We start from the raw sequence: 20,459 nt of genomic DNA, 5'->3' as shown, positions 1-20,459 counted from the left end.
TGAGAGAGAGAGTGTTTGTGTGAGAGAGTGTGTGAGAGAGAGTGTGCACGTGTGTGAGAGAGAGAGGGAGTGTGCGCGTGTGTGTGAGAGAGAGAGAGTGTGTGTGAGAGAAAGAGAGAGAGAGAGAGAGTGTGTGTGTGAGAGAGAGAGTGTGTGTGAGAGAAAGAGAGAGAGAGAGAGAGTGTGTGTGTGAGAGAGAGAGTGTGTGTGTGTGTGAGAGAGCGCGAGTGTGAGCGCGCGAGAGAGAAAGGAGAGCCTGGTGCCAAACAAGGCGATCTGCCTCAAATATAATCAAGCAGCGACCTGACACAGTCATACTCAAGGAATCATAATGTTCACACATCACACACAACAGCACTATGAGAATGGCCATCCTACCAGCAGGACAGTCCTGACAGATGTGGCTGCACAGTGGTATACCTTCGGGAGGGAGTTGCTCTGAGAATCATTAACATTGACTCTGGACCCCAAAAAATCTCATAGTATCGAATCGAACACTAGTAATCTAACCTCCTTTTGATTATCATATACTGCCCTCTCTTAGGTGATGAATCAGTGCTTCTCCATGGTGAACATCATTTTGCAGATATGCTGAGGGTCTGGCAAGGGCACACAATGTACTTTGGGTGGAGCAAGTCAATGTTCACTGCCAAGAATGGCTTGGAACCACTTATTGACTAAGTTGACAGAGTGTTAGAAGATTGGCTGCTGACTGGATCTGTGAGAACCTACTTACTGACACTCCATTTGGGTGCTGCCAGGGCCACTCAGCTCTTGATCTCATTCCAGTCCTGGTCTAAACATGGTTAAAGGAGTTTAACTTCAGAGGAGAGATGAGAGTGACTACCGTTGACATCAATACAACATTTGACCAAGTGTGGAATCAAGGAGCCTAAGCAAATGGGAGTTGATAGGAATCGGAGGGCAAGTTCTCTACTCTTTGAAGTCCTACCCAGAACAAAGGAAAATAATTATGGTCGTTGGAGTTCAGTCACCTTAATTCCAGGGCATCACTTCAGGAGTTCTTCAGGGTAATGTCATAAGTCAAATATCTCCAGCTGCTTCATCAATGACCTTCCTTATATCATAAGGTCAGAAGCAGTTGATTGCTGATGACTGCACAATATTAAGCACCATTTGTGACTCCTCAGAAACTGAAGCTGTCCATGGCCAAATGCACAAGACATGGACAATATCTAGACTTGGGCTGAAAAGTGGCAGTGAACACACAGTAGTAGACAATACCCATCTCCAACAAATGAGAATGGTTTTGTGTTTACCAGAGTGTCACCTGGGCTGGAGAGTATTCATTATGATCAAAGATTGGAGAGACTGTGGTTGTTTTCCTCTGAGGAAAAATAGAGGGGTTGGCAAGCTCAATGACCAGGGAGTAGGATGTTTACAGAGGATGTAAGGAAAAGTTGTTTCACTCAGAGGGTGATGGGAATGTGAACTCACTGCCTGTATAGAGGCTGAAATCCTCGTAACATTTAAGAAGCGTGCAGATGTACATTTGCACTACCATGGCAAACAAGGCTATGAGCCAAGTGCAGGTAAACAAGACCTTAACAGTTCAGTGCAGACATATTGGGCTGAAGGACCTTTTTCCCATGTTGAAGATTTCTATGACTATGACTAACCATTCCACCTTGACTTTCAATGGCCTTACCATCAGGGAATCTCCCATTAACAACATCTTGGGGGTAACCATCAAAAACTGAAACAGACTAAGTCTATAAATACAGTGGTTACAACAGCAAGTCAGAGGCTAAGAATATTGCATGAAAAGCTTATATCCTGATTTCCTAATTCTTGTCCCTTATCTAAAAGGCACAAGTCAAAAATGTGATGGAGTACTCCCCACACACCTGGACGAATGCAGCTCCAACAACACTCAAGAAAATCAACACCATCTGGGATAAAGCACTCTACCTGACTGGCACCACATCCACAAACACCCACTTCCTCCACCACTGATGCACAGTAGCTGCAGTGATTACCAACTACAAGGTACACTGCAGAAATTTATTGCAGGTCCTCAGAAAGTACCTTCCAAACCTACAATCACAATCATCTAGAAGGCCAAGAACAGCAGATACATGGGAATGCCACCACCTACAATTTTGTCTCCAAACCACTCAGTATCCTGACCTTACCTTCAATTTTGCTGGTCAAGGTCCTGGATCTCTCTCCCTCACAGCATTGTAGGTCTACCTCCAGCGAAATGGGCTGCAGCAGTTCAAGAAGGCAATTCATCACCACCTTCTCAACAGCAATTAGAGATGGGCAATAAAGGTTGGTCATTAAATTTGGCCAGCAAAGCTTGCCTCTCTTGAATGAATTAAATAATAGACCAGTGATGCAATCTTATTCAACATCACCTTTTGTTGTTCACAATGAATTCAAAGCAATAGATAGTGCCTGTTCGTATGAAAGCATAGCACAGAATGGGAACCAGCTCCCTCCTAAACATTATATTAAGGTACTGATTGACATTGCATTGGAATGCCGATTAAAAGTCAGAGTGATAAAATGTTAACTTACTGCTGGCTTGGACGGGCTGGCCTTAGTATTGGATTCCGGGTTCTTGCTCACCCATTGATTGATGAGGTCACAGACACCCACTTTCAGTCCGTCAGTATCCTGAAAGAGAAAAATATTAGGTCAGATTAGTGGGCAGAGGGAAAACATTATTTATCAAACTAAGTACTGAACAATTCATTACAAATACTTTTATTTAACAGCTCAGCGAAAACAATTCAAGATTGCTCGCATACAATATTTCTTAGAATCACTTTATACTTTTCAATCATTCTTTGCTAAAAATAAATTGCCATGGTGTTCAAAGAAACTTATGCAGGGCACCATTGAATTTTCTGTCTGTTTCTAGCCAAGGATTTGGTAAAATCTAACAAAAAGCTCATTAGAATCTGTGTGCAGGGAGAATAGAATAAATGGTGACACATTCTCCAAACAGATCATTCTTGGCTGACAAAAGCACAATTCCTCTGACTATTTACTGAGACTGGAACTGCCAGGAACACATGCTATTAATATGCCAGTGATGTGATATTAATGGGCCAGTTACAGGGAACCAATTAGTTTTAAAGAGGAAATCCAATACTTATTTGATTGAAAGCACAATGTTTATTTTTGCTTTGAAATGGCAACAACAGCTTTTGCATATAGAGGCATAATGCTGACAAAATGCCTCCAGATGTTTCAGAGACACGGAGGAAAATGGATTCTATAGTTAAAAAAAAAAGTTGAAGCTGGGCTACCAAAAATTTGTTCAAGAGGCGTAATGAAGGAGAACACTGTGAGTGACGGAGAGATTTTGAGGGAATTTCAGGCAATGGAATCAAAATTGCCTAAGGCCTGGCCAACAACAATGGAAGTAAGGTAAAGCAGGATGATAAAGAGGTTGAAGTTAGAAAAGTGGAGTTGAGTGATGGGGCATGGGCAGTGACCATTTGACTGAGATTATGGTAAAAGAACAAGGTCATAAATGGATTAAACAAGAGGATAAGAACTTATTGAAATTTGAGAATCATGAGCCAATAGAGATCAGCAAATGTGTAAGTAAAGAGTAAGCCGCATCTTGTTCAGAATAAAATCTGGGTTTAAGATGGAGGGGACGTGGCACAGAAAGTAGATTTGTGGCTGAATAGAATATTGAAACTGTAAATGATTGCAAATACTACAAGTCAATGGTTGTGGATGGAAATGGCATTGATTGGAAGATTACAGCTGAAGCCAGTGTTTCATTTTGCCCATGTTTGGCTGGATGAACTGTCTGTCACCAGAGGTAATGGAGCAATTAAGAAAGCTGGTGAATAGATGGAGCTGGCCATGTCCAAGTTTTCTCCTTGCATGCAACTCTCCTTAGTGACCATTCCCTAAGGGTTAAAGGAGGTTTAAATGGAGACTGAGTTGGTATTTGAGAAAAGGGGCCTCTGGTTTTAATTGGCATTTCAAATGATCCTACAATAGTATGTGGTATTGGTGGAGGTCAGTGACTGAGCACATTGGATGTGGCAAAGGCTATGTGCTCCAATAATATCTCAGCAGTAAGGGATGAAGATTGTACGTCAAAACCAGCCACACTTGTAGTTACATTGTTCAGGTGAACAGTGTATGAATACTGATACTTGCCCTAAATAGTGGAAAGTGGCCCAGGTATGCCCTGTACATAACAATAAAGGATAAATTCAATTCAACAATAACCACCTCATTTTCTATAGTAATCTGTTAACCATTGCCCAGTTTGTGCTCCACAATCTGGTTCCCAATTTCTTTACAACTGTGGTACAAACATTGAGAAAGGAGCTGAACTCCAAAGGTGAGGTGAGAGTGATTGCCTTCATTTTAAACACAGATGACTGATCAAGTATGACATCTTGTGAACTGATGTTAGCGAGAATCAGGGGTGTAAAACTCTCCAATGGCTGGAGTCAATGTTAAAGCCAAGGCTGCTGGACGACAACCATCTCAGCCCCAGCACATCACTGCAGCAGTTCCTCAGGGCAATGTCTTTAGGACAACTATTTTCAGCAATTAAATCAATAAACTCCTTTCATCAAATCTCCAGAAGAGCCATAATTTTTCGAATTCTAACTCATCTTCTAGATTGACACACTCAGTTTTGACTGATTTTTTTTAAGTGCACACTGAATTATCACATTGTTTGATATACTTATATAGTGCATCATCTAGAATAAATGATAATTCAAAATTTCTGGAACCCATAACATACATTGAATGAATAACAAATTTGGTTTAGACACTCAATATCTGAACTTTCAATTTCCCCAAATTTTCCTCAGTTTGGGAGATTAATGCTTGCATGGCAACTAGCAAATAAAACACTGGACAGCTGATTTGTGGTAGAGAACTTGGAAGCATTTTAAGAATGTTTAAGAATGCTTAACATGGTTCCTTGGCTAACTTGGGAACAGGTGACAGATAGTGGTGATATGCCTGAATATTTTGTTGCTGCTACTTCTAATGAATAAGTATGAGGAAATCTTGAGGTGAACCACTAACATCCCTCACTCTGAGACAGAAGGCCAGGTGTGAGTCTGACTCCAGGACGTGATGGCCAAGAAAGGCACATCCACGATGTGACCACACAAGTATCAAATCATTCCAACTGCACCAGGGTGGGAGATACTCCTAGTCAGCCACAGGACAGAAAGAACATTGGAAAATGCTGTCTTTTTACCATTACTACCTGTAGCGCCAGATACATTTCCCAACAGATCTGTAATACAACATATGCTCAAATGAAGTGAATTTTTAAAATTTGGATATTGATCTTCATTGGAGATCTAGTGCCCACATAATGGCAGATTGGTTGTTTCCATTCACAGCAGCTTTCTCAGAGGTATTTTAAAAGGAAGTCCTTTTGTGGTGTCAGTTATGACACTTAATGGAGATACAGGATAGGACAGCTGACGCAGACTTCGATTTTAAATATTCAGCTGGAAGACATCACTCAGTGTCACAGGAGAGATTGGGTTTCCAGTTCACCCTACTACATATGTCAAGCTAAGTAGATGAGTGTGCACTTGTGGATGATGGTCCAATTTTGTGGAGAAGTGACAAATATAGTATCTTACCTTACATGGTGTTCCTTTGGCAACTGAATAGCCTGCAACATCGCCTGATTCCCATAGGTTCTTTTTGGTGGCAACATCCTCCGGTAGATTAGGCATGTCCAATGACGTGTGTCTGAGTGATTTTGTGGTGCTCTGTGTGTGCGTTTGAGACAGACACAATTCAATATTATTAAACAAACTAGCCATCACTTACAAAGAAGCACCGAAGAATGAATACAACACCCCTATGTAATGAGTTAGGCAGTTTCTATTGATACTCACAGCATAGGTTCAGACACAATCTCTCTTAGGCAAATTATGAGGCAATTGGTATCATTAGAATGCATCACAGAAACCAACCAGAGAAGACAAAGGAGAAGAAAGAAAATTGTGACAGAAAAAAATACAATGTGAAGTTTTTTGGAAAGGAATTACTTGTCAATGTACAACTCCATTTCATAAGTGATTCATTGGGTGTAAAGCATTTGGGATATACAGAGGTCATGACACATTTGAACATCCTCTTTTGCCTTTTTCTAACTATTTCCATCTGTTTTCAGGATTTACCTATTCACAACAATGCTAATGGTATTACAGTTGGGATTTGTGTGAATGGGGAGTAGTGTGCTGACTCCAATCTGAGAATTCAAATCAGGATAAATTAGTAATACAGCGTTTAATGAGCTGACAATGTGAGGAAACTGCATTAATGACAGCAGAGATATCAACATTAAGCCAGAGTGTTGGCTGGGACAAGATATGGAGTCCAACAATGATGAAACTGAAGTAAGATCAGCCAAATTACAATTATCATCATCGGATGTATTTTGGATGCTGCAGAGGCAGCATTTTATCTAAAGAGCTGTTAAATTTAATGTCCTTTAATTTAGTTAAGACTTGTATGTACTAAGGCAAGGATTTTTAATACTAGTCAAATGGAACATTTTCTATTCCAGGACTCGCACCAAACATGCCCAAATCAGATATTGAGTGTTTGGATAGAAAGAAAAGCTATGTCTAACGGCAACGCTGCTTGTTTTCAGAAGGAAGTTGGAAAAGCAGTGGAGAGAAAAGAAAACTTACTGGTTTATAGGGAAAGGACAGGTAACTGGGATGAACTAAACAGTTTTTGTAGATGGGTTTCAAAAGCTTGATGGGCTGAATAGCCTCCTCTGTACTTTAACAATTCTATGATTCTATACTTTGCAGTAACAGTATGCCAGCCTAACTCAAAATATCTAACTTTCTATATGAACATAATATTTTATGTCATACTCTGGGTCCTCATGAGAATGAAAAATATTCTAAATGTCAAAAAAATGTGGTTCCCAGTTAATAAAAAATTAGATGCAGATCTTGAACTGTAACCCCATCCTTAATAGGAAGTAGCTCAAGACTGACCCAAGTTCATTTCATGTAGAGTCTGCACTGCTAGCACAGAGCAGGCTTCTATTATGTCAAATTAAGGTTGATTCATATCCAGATACAGGAGATTTCTACTCCTTTGAATAATCAGGCTCAGATCCTCTTGAGCATCTGATTATATTACTGACACACTTAGATGGCAGAAATTCGAGGAAATTTTAACTCTTCTGACATGGCAAAATGAAGACACCTGTTACCAATAAAATCAGCTCCTTCCATCATGAAAATGTAACATCTGGAATATTAACCTTTAATTCCATTGACTGAATTGAAATCTGGGTTGTTTGCTTGAAATCACAACCTTTAAATGAGCCAATACACTGTTTCAAAAAAAGTTTGCAGAAGACACCTCACTTGAAAGATGGTCAGGATCCATTACAAAATGGATGCCTAGACACTGGAAGGAACTGATTTGCAATAAGAAACCAAATATAAACAACAGATCACTCATCTGCAGGAACGGCCAGAGACAAAAAGAAACTTCTAGAAACTCATTACATGAAAAAAATTGCTGAAGATGCCCCTGCCCTCCTTTTCAATGGCATCTTGAAAGCTTGACCATGGGAAACCAAAATCCCTGAATTAACATGGACCATACCCTTTATGGGCCCCTTGTCAGCTATTACATGACTGAAAGATCTTCTTGCAAGAACCTATGGTGATAAACTTGTCTGTTTGCTACAGAAGGCAGTAACAGCAAGACAACCAACAGGACGTAAGAAAGTTTCTCCAGCTCAGCTCCTCTTCCTGTTACACATTGAAATGCTTAAAACACATAACAAAGATAGAGAATCTTAAAATGAATGGAACTTCCAAGAGACAACACTCATTCTGGAAAACAACTGAAAACATTCTGGAAAAGTGTGGGTCTTCTTAGGCAAATCTAAGTGAGCAAATTTTAAAGGGCAATTTACAGCAGTCAATAAGAGTGGTATGTCCCTCCTGTCATATGTGGGATATTAGGGAACAGTTGACTGTCCCTGGAGACCACATCTGCAGGTGGTGTTTTTGGATCCATCTCATATCAGACCACTTTGAGTTGCTGGAGAGGCAGTTAGAGTCACTGAGTAGCATAGCGGAGACATAGTGTGATGGTTAGTAGATTTAGATAGTAGTTAAACTGCAGGTTCAGTAAGATAGACGGGTGACTGTCAGTAGAAGTAAGAAGGTAGTTCAGGAGTTTCCTGTTGCTATTCCTCTCACAAACAGATTTACCATTTTGGGTACAATTGAGGAGGATAGGAAAATAATCTCGCAGCCAGATATTGGGCACCATGAATGAATCTTACGTTAAGCAGAGTTTGTCAAAATTCGAAAGAGAAATTGTTCTAGGGAATTCTGCTGTCAGGGGTGCAGACAGTAGATTCTGTGGTCATGATCAAGAATCCAGGATGGTATGTTGCCTTCCTGGTACAAGGGTCAAGGACATCTAAACACAGTTGCGACATATTGTCAAAGGAGAGAGCGAGAAGCTGGAAGTTATTGCACACGTTGGTAAAAATGACATTATCTGAGGGTTAGGATGGTGTGGGGGGGGGGGGGGGGGGGGGGGAATGGGAGAAGGACAAAGAGTGTTGATCCTTAATAGTACTCACAATAAAAAGACAAATGAGGATGGTTCTGAATTTTAAAAAAAGAGCAAGTTAATTCAAAAATGCAGGCAAGAGCAAGTCAGAGAACAAGATAACTGCAAAGAATTAAAGTGCATTTATTTCATTGTGGGTGTCTTACAGGTAAGACAAATGAACTCAGGACATGTATGGAACATGGGGCTGGGACATCATAGCTGTTATAGAAACATGGCTGAAGGAGGGAAAGGACCGACAGCTCAACGTTCTTTTGTTTAGATGCTACAGAAGGGATAGAAAAAGAGGCAAGAAAGGAGGGGAAAGAAGATTTTGATTAACTAAAATATTACTGCTGTATTTAGAGAGGATATTTCTGAAGGATCATCCAGTGAAGCTATATGGATGGAACTCACTTTGATGGGATTGTGCTATCTAACCCCTCACCCCACCCCCAATAGTCAGAGGGAAATTAAGGAACAAATATGCAGAGAGACCTCAGATATATGTAAGAACTATAGCATTGTAATAGTAGAGGTTTTTAACTTTCCAAATGTAGGCTGGGACTGCCATAAGAACACAAGGCTTGGATGGTGAGGAATTTGTCAGATGTGTTCAAGAAAACTTTCTTTATCAATATGTAGATGTTCCTCCAAGAGAAGGAGCAAAATTTGACCTTCTCTTTGGAAATAAGGCAGGGCATGTGACTGAAGTGTTAGTGAGGGAGCACTGGGGGAACAGTGATCATGATTCTATTAGTTTAAAATAGTAGGCCTTGCATAAAAGGCAAAGTTCTTGATTAGAGTAAGGTAAATTTTGATGGTATGAGGCAGAAACTTTCAAGAGTTGATTGGAGTAGCCTGTTCACAGCTACATGGATGATTGGTAAGTGAGAGACTTTCAAAAGTGAGATAACGAGAGCTCAGAGGCATCACGTTCCTGCTCAGACCATTAAATATAGAAATTGGGACATCATGTTGAGGAGGTTGGTGAGGCCATTTTTGGAGTACTGTGTACAGTTCTGGTTACCCTGCCAAAGGAAGGATATTAATAAATTGAAGAGGGGTCAGAAAAGATTTACCAGGATTTTACCAGGACTTGAGTTAGAAGGATAGGCTGGGACATTTTTCCACTGGAGTCTAGGAGGTTGAGGGTTAACGTTATAGAGGTTTATAAAATCATGAGGGGCATGGATAAGGTGAATAGTAAATGTCTTTTCAGTATAGTGGATGAGTTCGAAATTAGAGGGTATATTTTTAAGGTGAGAGGATAAAGATTTAAAAGGGACCTGAGGGGCAACTTTTTCCACACAGCCGGTGGTTTGCATGTGGAATGAATTGCCAGATGAAGTGGTAAATGCAGGTACAGTTACAACAGTTAGAAGGCATTTGGATAGGTACATCAATAGGAAAGTTTTGAGGGATATGGGCCAAATGCTGGTAAGTGGAACTAGTTTTGTTTGGATGGTCAAATTTATATTGAACCGACAAGTGTGCATATTTTCAAAACCTGTTATAACGAGCTGAGGAGTGAAGAGAGTGGAATTTATTCAGCTTTCTGGCCTTGGTGATCTCATTTTAAAACACTGCTCTTTTATTGAGTTCTTATATATTCATAGAATCCCAACAGTGTAGAAGGCCATTCAGCCAATCAAGTCCACACCGACCCTCCAAATAGCATCTCAACCAGACCCATCATCCCTTACCCTATCCTCGTAACCTGCATTTCCTATGGCTAATCCACTTAGTCTTCCCATCCTGGCCCTTCTGGGCAATTAAGTATGATCAATCCACCTAACATCTTTGTTAGAAAAACAACATTAACACATTTTTAGACTGAGAGAGCAAACCGAAGCACCCAAAGGAAACCCACGCAGACACTTGGAGAATGTGCAAACTCCACACAGACAGTCACCCGAGGATGGAATTGAACCTGGGTCCCTGGTGCTGTGAGACAGCAGTGCTAATTACTAAGCCACTGTGCCCCACCCCACCCCAAATATTGATAACTAAATAGCCTTAGCTCATTATGGCATGGAATCATAGAAGTTAGGTCAATAATTGCAACTGTAGTCACTGTGGAATCTGAGAATTATCTTTTGGGAGGAAGGGACTCTAAAGTAAGAACAATGACAGGTTTTCTTGTCTAAATCACAAGCCTTGGTCATACAGTGACAGGAAAGGCCAGTCAGGTGATGGTCATGTACCTATCCAACCTACACTAGGTGGCTTCCCAAAAGGACAAGGAAAGACATACATCTATGATTCTTGCAACAATTCCATTCTAAGTGAACAAGGTCTGTGCGTGACAATCAATGTGTTTGTCTGCAGCTGTACAGTGAGAAAATTGGTTTACCTCAATGGCACTGGTATACTGTTCCAATCGTTCATCAATCTTTGATATGTTAGTTATGGGCTGGGTCTTTTTAATGCTGTTACTGTAATTTAAAAGACACAAGTTAACTAAAATTATGTTTTCAAAACACTGCTTTGAAAAGTTACACATTGAAACATCACAAGGAAATGCATTCTTCCAACTTTTAACAGGATAGAGGGATCCTATTCAGAAGCATTAGGATAATTACACGTTTATGCAAAAAAAAAAACATTCACTTAAAATAATATCTTTGATGCAGGAAAAGAAAAATCACAAAGTGCTTCAAGAGGTAAGAAGAAACATGGACAACAATTCAAATCTTAACTAAGGAGGAGTGACCTGTGATAAAATCTCAGGTTTTCAAGATAGCTATGAGAACAGAGGAGATGGTCAAGTCTGGGGAGGGATTTTTGAAGCATGGAACGTTGATGGCTTATATCACAATTACCAATAAATGGATATATGTAGCAAATATCTAAGATATAATTACAGAAATAAAGAGGTCAACTCAGGGAAGAAAGGATAATTGTGCACAAAGAAAGTTGGTTAATCATGAGGTTAATGGAAATGGATTTGAGAGAATAGGAAGACTCTCTTATAGGTTAACTGAGCCTCTAAAAGATTGTAAGGGGGAAACAGGGATAGAAATGAGAGAAAAATGTAAAGGTCTAGAGCTGAGAGGAGATGCAGACAATTTGGCTTGCTATGAAAGAAGGACAGAGAAGCAGGAGAGGTTGCACAATATCGGACTTCTTGACTGACAAAGTAAATACATGATCGGAGAAGAGTGTAGTGGAGGCAGGAGAGGGTATGTTAAGCAGCAGTTGGACATAGATGACAAGACATAATTGCATTATTTTTATGCTGGAATGATTCTAGAGCATGGCCAGTAATACTGGAAGAGAACAAGGCTTGGTAGAGCTGACATGGGGTAGTCAATCACATCAACAGATGAACAAGTCATTTTCTTCTAGGGTTATTCAAGGTTTTGCCCCCAGTGCCTCAGACTTGACAGAGCAAAGTTGTAACTTTGTCAGTGGAATGATCCTGATGGGTAGAGGCAAGGGCATTAAAGGTGAAGGAAAGAGAACGAGTTAGCGATTGCAGGGTACCTAGGTTAACAAAGGATCAAAATTTGATCAATTGGGGTACTGTAGGAGATGTGTATTTTCCAGTTAAACAGATGGATGTGAAAATTAAAGCGTGCAAAGGAAAATTAAGTTGTGAAGGATCCAAGCAAGTGATTGCCAGTGACCTTGTCAGAGATCAGATCCGGTGGAATATCCGAGCAGGAAGAAGCACTGGAGGATAAGCTGAGAAACAAGAGCTGAGAGAGTGAAGGCAAATTAAATTGTGGATAAACAAGATGATCTGAGGAACAGTGTTGCTGTAGCAACTTTTCTCACCTCTTCTTCAGCGAGCGGTTCAACGATTCTGTTCTTTCACTAATCTGGAAAGCAGAAAGACAGCAGAGTTTTGTCTCAGTTTAAATGCAACACAAGCTTTCTTGCCAACTTTGACTTAAGCCAAGGCTTTTCATCCTGTGAATCAGATTATGGTACTCATTTGCTGTTACCATGGATATCCCTCTAGCTGAATTCAACCTAATGTCATTAAACAAGATGACGCAAGAAAAGAAAGAAAAAGTCTCAGAGTGAATTAAGTGACAAATTATAAGGTTTTGCAAAAGTGTCAAATTGTCCATAAATAAATTATATCCACAACATTAGAAGTTATTTGTTGGAATGTATTTTAACGGAATACTAGCAACCAGCATATGTTGCTTGTCGAAGCTTTTTTTCCGATAAAAAGCATAAGCTTTTCTTCCAAATAAACATAAACATAGGGAACCATTTTTAATGACGAAAGCTGCAGTCTGCTTCCTTACAATACACGATAGGTTTACTTTGTTTTTTGCAATGTGGAAGACTGTAATTAAAGGCTTAAGTGCTAATTTTAGTATCAGATGAAGGAACAAATAATTTATTTGACCTAACCAGTTACAAGGGAGTTGAACTAAAACACAGTTGGTGCTAAGTCAGGGGTGCTTTAGCAATTGTGCTACACTGTCAACTCAGCCAGCTTCCTCCCAAGATCAGAGTCATTACTTCTGTCCAGAACTCAGTCAGTGGTTCAAGGTCTTCATAGTTTGTTAAATGATTATAAAATTAAACAAAAACAATGTAAAAGATATTTTAACTGAGTAATCTTAATGACTTAAATTTTAAAAGAATGTAAAATGATGAGGCCAACTTTCTTACCACCATCATTAAACAAGTTTCTGGATGGAAAAGTGCAGATACGTCATGTATTAGTGATGGGTAATTAAAAAACAAACTTCCTGATTTTGTAGGTTACAATCTTAACTTGCAGCCGATGAGTGGGATTTCCCCAGAAACTAACAATTTCCATATTTAAATATGCAAATCGGTCTTCCCCACCCGACCATCCCACTACGTCCTGTACAAATCTGTCACCTGATTGACCATTTCTGGCCTGTGATTGTGACCTCTGGTTTCCTAAAATTGTACTCCATCCTGCATGCCACAGCTTTCCACCAAATCAGGCAGGAGACTGGTGGAGACCAAGTGATTGGCCCAGGGACTTAAATCTACTAAACTTCTTATTGTTCCTGGTCTATTTTTGTCCATTTCTGCAGGACTGTTCCAGGAGGTAACATTGTGGGATTTGAGCACTGCAACCAGCACAAATGGCATGCAAGATGTCTGGGTACTTGAATAAAGTTAAACCACAAAATAATCTGAGGAAACTGACAGATTCAAAATATTCATTTAAATGGTGCAATTGGTCTCGTGGAGATAAAAATTAAAATGCTGCATTAAAAAAAAGTAAATTGAATGCTGCAGAGGTCCACTACAGCATTTAGGAACTCTAACTGTTGACATAGCCGCATCAAGAGCTGGCATCAGAAACATGACGAGAAAACAAAAGTAAATTCATGCAAGATGGGACAGGAACTTTTGTTGGAATTTGAATATTATTTCACCAGGATACTTAAGCATTATACACCAAGCAATGATTAGTGCCAGGCTAGTTGAACTTTCCCGTCTTTTGAGGTGTTCCATTATGTACCTGCAGTTGGAATTTGGAGATAGATTGCTGTTGGTCAGAAGCTGAGTAAAACATGGTCACAAAAGAACACAAAATTCTAGGGTCTGATTTCTGATCTGCACGAAGTGCATTGGTCTGAGCCAACAGAGCAATAGCAAGGCACCTTTGCACTAAGAAAGAAAAATATATCAGACAATGATATACTGAGTTAATTGAGTGCTGTGGGCCAGAAATGTCCTAGTAACCACTTATATTGTGTTGATTTAGCTGTTCTGTGTCAGAACTGTGGAGGACATCAGGGAATCACACTCTGCATAACTGAAGCAAGTATGAAATGAACCATATCAGCCTTGGAAATTTAGTCAATTTAGTTAGCTGCCACTCAAAGATTGGCTGATTGAGATTACAAAGTAATTAAGTGCTATTTAGTAGATTGGTCCAAGATGATGAATGACATTTATATAGATGATGGCAAAGGCATCATTGGCAGATTAAGACCATTTCTTTCACCCACTACGTGTTCATTGAAACTTTGAGCAATTTGGGGAGAAGAAATGAAGTAATTACAGAAAAGATTAAGCAGAATTGTTGGTCCAGTGCTTCATTCATATTTAGTGCATTTGATTGACTCACCAAGCAAGTTGTTTCTGGTGTCATCCCCTCGTCATACTCATTCTGAAATTACAGACACAGGCAATAGGAGATAGGAAGGCCATGACAAAAAAGGTAGAAAAATAGCCACCAGCCCAAAGAACAAGTTTGGTTAGTAATATTGGCAAAGAGTTACAAGAGCCTCATCACAGAGAATTCATTATTATAATTGCTTATGTCCTTTGTGAGCTGGAAAAACACAGAGACATGGCAACTTGGAATAACCATCAGCTGGCAGGACTGTCTCTTTCAAACTGAGGCAATTTTCACTGGGGTGCCTGAACATTGTCATGCTTTATGTATTTGAGTATCTTTTAAACAGGTACTTGCAAAAACGAAGATAAGTATTTTTTTGCCTGATTGCATTCAGCCAAAGCTGGATAAATCTTCACAGACACTGGTTAGAAAGGATGGGTTATATTTGCGACTCTTTTTAAATCCTCAGCCCATGAAACAAGAACAGATTACAGAGTATTCTGTAAATCAGATGATGATGATGTCAAATCATGACTCATTTAAACGGATGCTAAACATGGTATGGGTGGGGTAGCAGGACTGTCTTGTCAGTATGCAGTTGGATAAAATGTTGTATACCAAACTGCTCAGTTCCCCATTTGAGTCATGTTGAGATAGGAGGCTTGGGTGAAAACGGCAGCATTTTGCGGTCAAACAGAAAGGAGATTAAAGTTTTGAGTCATGCATGAATGACCTCTGACATTTTCAAAGCAGTTAACTAAGCGTTTTGGCAGCAACCTAAAAAAGGACACGCACCAAACTTTACACTACACAGGTGCCACTGCAGCAAGTAAAAGATAGGGAACTAAATGACAGAATAATAGAAGAAATTTATTCAAAAATATTGCAATGAAAAAAAAGTCAATAACTCACTGAATAACACAAGTTACTTTACTGGTGGTTGGGTTTGCTGCAATAGGTCATCACTGAGCAACTGATGTGTTGCCAGTTACTATTTTCATTCCTTTAATGAATGATTCTCAGCTAGTACATCATACAGCCACATGTTACTATATTTTACAGCAACTAAAGAAACCTCAAAACCCCACATGCCCACAGCTGATACAGTGCTGATACAGTGAGCAGAAAACCTCCAACACATGGTTACATCGGCACATCTGGACTGAACAAGGTGCTAAAAAGGTGTTATGGCTAGGCTCAATAAACCTTGAATTTGTTTCCATCAGGTTAGTGATTCTTTTGCTCCTGCCTAATTTATTTCCACCTCGCTTTTGCCATAAATCAGTTTGCTTCCTTCTTGGCTGAATTCCAGCAATCCACCTTGCAAACAGGGAGAGGACAGAGAAGTAGATGATATACTCCTCAGTTTCTGTTTACAACCCCCAGACCATGAACCCTTGCTACATACACTGAGATTATTAATAACAAGCTCCTTCTTGGGCAGGACAGGTGCTCTCCAAAATTGATGCACGTCCACTTTCCAACACTACACAGGTATGAGGAGTAAACATTCGGCCTCCTTTCTGTCTATTTCCGTCATCCTTCTTTGCCCAAATTCCTTGCTCACTCAATGAGCTACAGACATTTGTAAACATAAGCATGTAGGACTTAGAAGCAGGAGAAGACCATTTCACACTTCAAACTGGTTCTATCATTCAGTAGTGGTTGATCTGGGCTCCACTTTCCTGAATGCCCACTGTTGTAAGATTAACCCTTACCATAGTTTTGTAAGATCCATTTGCTAATTTGTTGCCACCATTCTCTTTCCTGGTAGTGATCCACAGGGCCTGCATGGTCCAGTACAGTCAAGGAATACCACTTGGCTGTCTAATGAGAAGAGGTTCTCATCTTAAACAAAATGTAGTGTATTACACGATAGCAAATTGGTGTGGTAGACATTGCTGTGAGAACATGAAGGAGACCTCTATTTCAAGTGTTACTTCTTCCAGATGCAAAGCTGATGAGCAGATCCAGATCCATCCATGTATAAGTGACATCATCATATTGGGCAGTGCTTTAAGCATTAATCCTTTGGGACCCTTACACCCTTATTCCATACCCTCTAAAACCCTCGAATCACTTACTTACTAAAAATCTATATAACTCTTCCTTGAAGAAATTCAAGACCTGATCTCAACATCCAAACTCAAGTTTATTGTGTAACCTCTCCTCAAGTTCTGCCAGTCTTTCCTTTGCAAATCACCAGGTTTTGGCTGCACAACCTGGTGTCGCCTCGCACCCTGAGCCCAACAAGTTGTCAAATAAGCTTGCTGTCAGGCAGGAAATTATTTAAAAAAAAAAAGAACGAAGTTTTGCCGTTAGTATCAATAAAACCTCTGTTTGCTTTGGGTTCCTGTGATACTGTTTCCCCCCTGCATTCTCTCCATAGGAAATAGGAATAATTTATCAAACAGAAGCCAGTGTGCCACAAAGCAAATGGTTTCTTTTGCCGCTTCTGATTGGACATGACATAGGACCAAACTACATGCTCACTCCAAAAGACTGCATACAGGCTGAAACTATATCGGGTCCTGTTGAAATCCTACCCGAAAGCTGTAACAGGAATAATCAACTTCACAATATCCTGTTTCACAATTTGTGAAGGCCAGAGTCGATTTGTTATCATTTGTCTTTCTTTAAGAAAGGAGTTCTAATGAAACCATAATATCAAGCAAATAATGATCTGGAAAAATGCAGGTCTATTTTGTGCTTTGATTTTACTTTAAGGTATCCTTCTGAATGAGAAGATACCTGGTATTCCATCATTGCTTTAAGATATCTGGTATGTCTTGTATGTTAAAATGACCTTAGGTTTTCTTGCACGACTATTTGTTCCTCCCTGAAGCAATAAACGAATGTTATGTATAAAATCATAAAAATGAGTTGCATGCTGAGACCAAATTAAGCAACTCAAAGAACAAAGAAAATTACAGCACAGGAACAGACCCTTCGGCCCTCCAAACCTGTGCTTTTCTAAACCGGTCGGCTATTTTCTAAGGATCTGTACCTTTGCTCACTACCCATTCATATATCTGTCAAAATACATCTTAAATGACGTTATTGTTCCCACCTCTACCACGTCTGCTGGCAAAGCATTCCAGGCCCCCATCACCCTTTGTGTAAAGAGCTTTCTACGCATATCTCCCCTAAACCTTTCCCTCTAATGTGAATTTGTGATCCCTAGTAATTGAGTTCTGCACTGTGGGAAAAAGCTTCTTGCTATCCACCCTGTATATACCTCTCACTATTTTGTAGATCTCAATCAGGTCACCCCCCCCCCCCCCCCCTCAATCTCAGTCTTTCTAATGAAAATAATCCCAATCTATTCAACCTCTCTTCATAGCTAGCGCCCTCCATACTAGACAACATCCTGGTGAACCTCCTCTGCAACCTCTCCAAAGCATCCACAGTCTTTTGGTAATGTGGTGACCAGAACTGTACGCATGTATCTCAAGTTTGCTGTTGGGGGGGGCCTGTAGTACAGTCCCAACATTGTTACCGCATCCTTCCTGTTTCTGAGCTCTGCCCATATTGCCTCACTGCTCAAGTCTTTCATTGTGCCTTCCTTCAGCACAACTGTGATATCTTATTTGACCAGTAATGCAACTCCTCCACCTCTTTTGCCTCCCACTCTGTCTCGCCTGAACCATTGATATCCTGGGATGTTTAACTACCAATCATGCCTTTCCCTCAACCAATTCTCAGTAATAGCAATAACATCATGCTCCCAGGTACTAGTCCAAGTCCTAAGTTCAGCTGCCTTACCTATTACACTTCAGGCATTAAAACAAATGCACCTCAGACCACCAATCCCTTTGCACTCATCATCTGCTCCATGCCTCTTCTTCCCCTTAGTCTCGCTGACTTCATTATCTAGTTCCTTATAGGCTTTAGTTACTGCTTCCTAACTGTCCTCTAACCTCATTTGGTTCCCAAACCCCTGCCATATTAGTTTAAACCCTCCCCAACAGTGGTAGCAAAATCACCCCCAAGGATATTGGTTCCAGTCTGGCCCAGGTGGAAACTGTCCAACTTGTAATGGTCTCACCTCCCCCAGAACCTGTCCCAATGTCCCAAAAATCTGAACCCCTCTCTCCTGGACCATCTCTCAAGCCACGCATTCATCCTGATTATTCTATCATTCCTACTCTGACTAGCATGTAGCACTAGTAGCAATCCTATGATTACTATCTCTGAGGTCCTACTTTTTAATTTGGCTCCTAACTTCCTAAATTCTGCTTGTAGGACCTCACTCCGTTTTTTTTACCTATATTGTTTGTGTCTATATGCACCATGACAACTGGCTGTTCATCCTTCCCCTTGAGAATGTTCTGTAGCCGATCCGAGGCACTCCAGACCCATGCACCTTAGAGGCAACATACCATTCGGGAGTCTCATTTTCGACCACAGAACTGCCTATCTACTCCCCTTACAATGGAATCCCCTATGACTATAGTCCTTCCACTCTTTTTCCCACCCTTCTGTAAAGCAGAGCCAGCCATGGTGCCATGAACCTGGCTACTGCTGCCTTCCCCTGGTGAGCCATCTCCCCCAACAGTATCCAAAACGGTATACTTGTTTTGGAGGGAGATGGCTGCAGGGGATGCCTGCATTGCCTTCCTGCTCTTTCTCTGCCTTTTGGTCACCTATTCCCTTTTTCCTTCAGCAATCTTAAGCTGCGGCATGACCAATTTACTAAACGTGCTATCCACGTGCCCCTCAACATCGCGGATGCTCCAAAGTGAATCCATCTGCAGCTCCAGAGCCGTCATGCAGTCAAACAAGAGCTGCAACTGGACATACCTCCTACATGTGCAAGAGGCAGGGACATCAGCTGTATCCCTGAGCTCCCACATTGAGCAAGAGGAGCATAACATAGGTCTGAGATCTCCTGCCATTTTTAACTTTAAATTTAATTTTAGTCTTAGCTTAGGTAAACGAAAAGGGAAAGTTTTCACCAAATCACTCAATAAAAAAAGAAGTAGAAAAACCTTACCTGATCAACTCACCAAAGAGTTCCTTTTTTATGGTTAGAGGAGGAGGGCGGGTGGGAGACACTACACGTGTAGTGTTGCAGGTTCAGCTGCTACCCAAATAAAACAGTTTCACTCACTTTCCAAGCAGCCCTCTGGTCCTTGCTCTCACCTCTCAACAAATCCATTGGATTATATGTACAATTAACCTTGAATTTAATCAAGGTGTTCAAGTGGTTCAGAGACAGAATAACTGATCAGAGTAAATGTCAAGGGGACATCAAGGGACCTAGCAACATTTGAATCAATGGGCATCAGGAGAAAACTCTGCTCGTTGGAGTCATACCTGGCTCAGAAGAAAATTGTTACGGATATTCAAGTTCAGTTATCTCAGATCCAGAACAGCTCTGCAGGAGCTCCCCGGCCTCGCGTCCTAGGCCCAAACCTTTTCAACTGCTTCATCACGACTTTCCCTCCGTCATAATGTCAGAAGTGAAGGGGTTCAGCACTGCTCACGACTCCTCAAGATAGTGACAGTCCAAAGGCAGCAAAACTGGGACACTATCTAGGCTGACAGGTAGTAACTAACATTTATACCACTAGTACTAAGAAATAATTATCTCCAATAGACAGAATTTGACTATCATCCCTTGACATTAAATAACTTTACCACTTTACTAATGAGGAGAAAGTGAGGACTGCAGATGCTGGAGATCAGAGCTGAAAATGTGTTGCTGGAAAAGCGCAGCAGGTCAGGCAGCGTCCAAGGAACAGGAGAATCGACTTTACTAATGACACTCCCACTATCAACATCCTGAAGG

At 40.6% G+C, this 20,459-nt stretch overlaps 1 protein-coding gene across 6 annotated transcripts in view; it reads right to left on the bottom strand.

Annotated features, from left to right (window-relative positions):
- lsp1a (lymphocyte specific protein 1 a) overlaps window positions 1-20,459 on the bottom strand; it is a 335,791-nt gene that overhangs the window by 47,554 nt on the left and 267,778 nt on the right. For 4 of the 6 annotated variants that reach the window (XM_043705981.2, XM_043705978.2, XM_087996600.1 and 1 more), the window contains 5 exons: window positions 14,672-14,713; window positions 12,373-12,416; window positions 10,946-11,027; window positions 5,622-5,753; window positions 2,545-2,643 (listed from right to left, as the gene is read on the bottom strand). In XM_043705981.2, coding sequence (XP_043561916.2) covers window positions 2,545-2,643; window positions 5,622-5,753; window positions 10,946-11,027; window positions 12,373-12,416; window positions 14,672-14,713 — 399 coding nt within the window. The remainder of the gene's footprint in view (window positions 1-2,544; window positions 2,644-5,621; window positions 5,754-10,945; window positions 11,028-12,372; window positions 12,417-14,671; window positions 14,714-20,459) is intronic. The other 2 variants (XM_043705980.2, XM_043705982.2) reach the window with 1 other exon arrangement.

Source organism: Chiloscyllium plagiosum, unplaced genomic scaffold (genome assembly GCF_037043375.1).
Source record: "Chiloscyllium plagiosum isolate Xiang-an unplaced genomic scaffold, Cpla_swu_hap1 HiC_scaffold_18, whole genome shotgun sequence".
Lineage (NCBI taxonomy): Eukaryota > Metazoa > Chordata > Chondrichthyes > Orectolobiformes > Hemiscylliidae > Chiloscyllium > Chiloscyllium plagiosum.
This window is presented reverse-complemented; position numbering and strand designations above follow the sequence as displayed.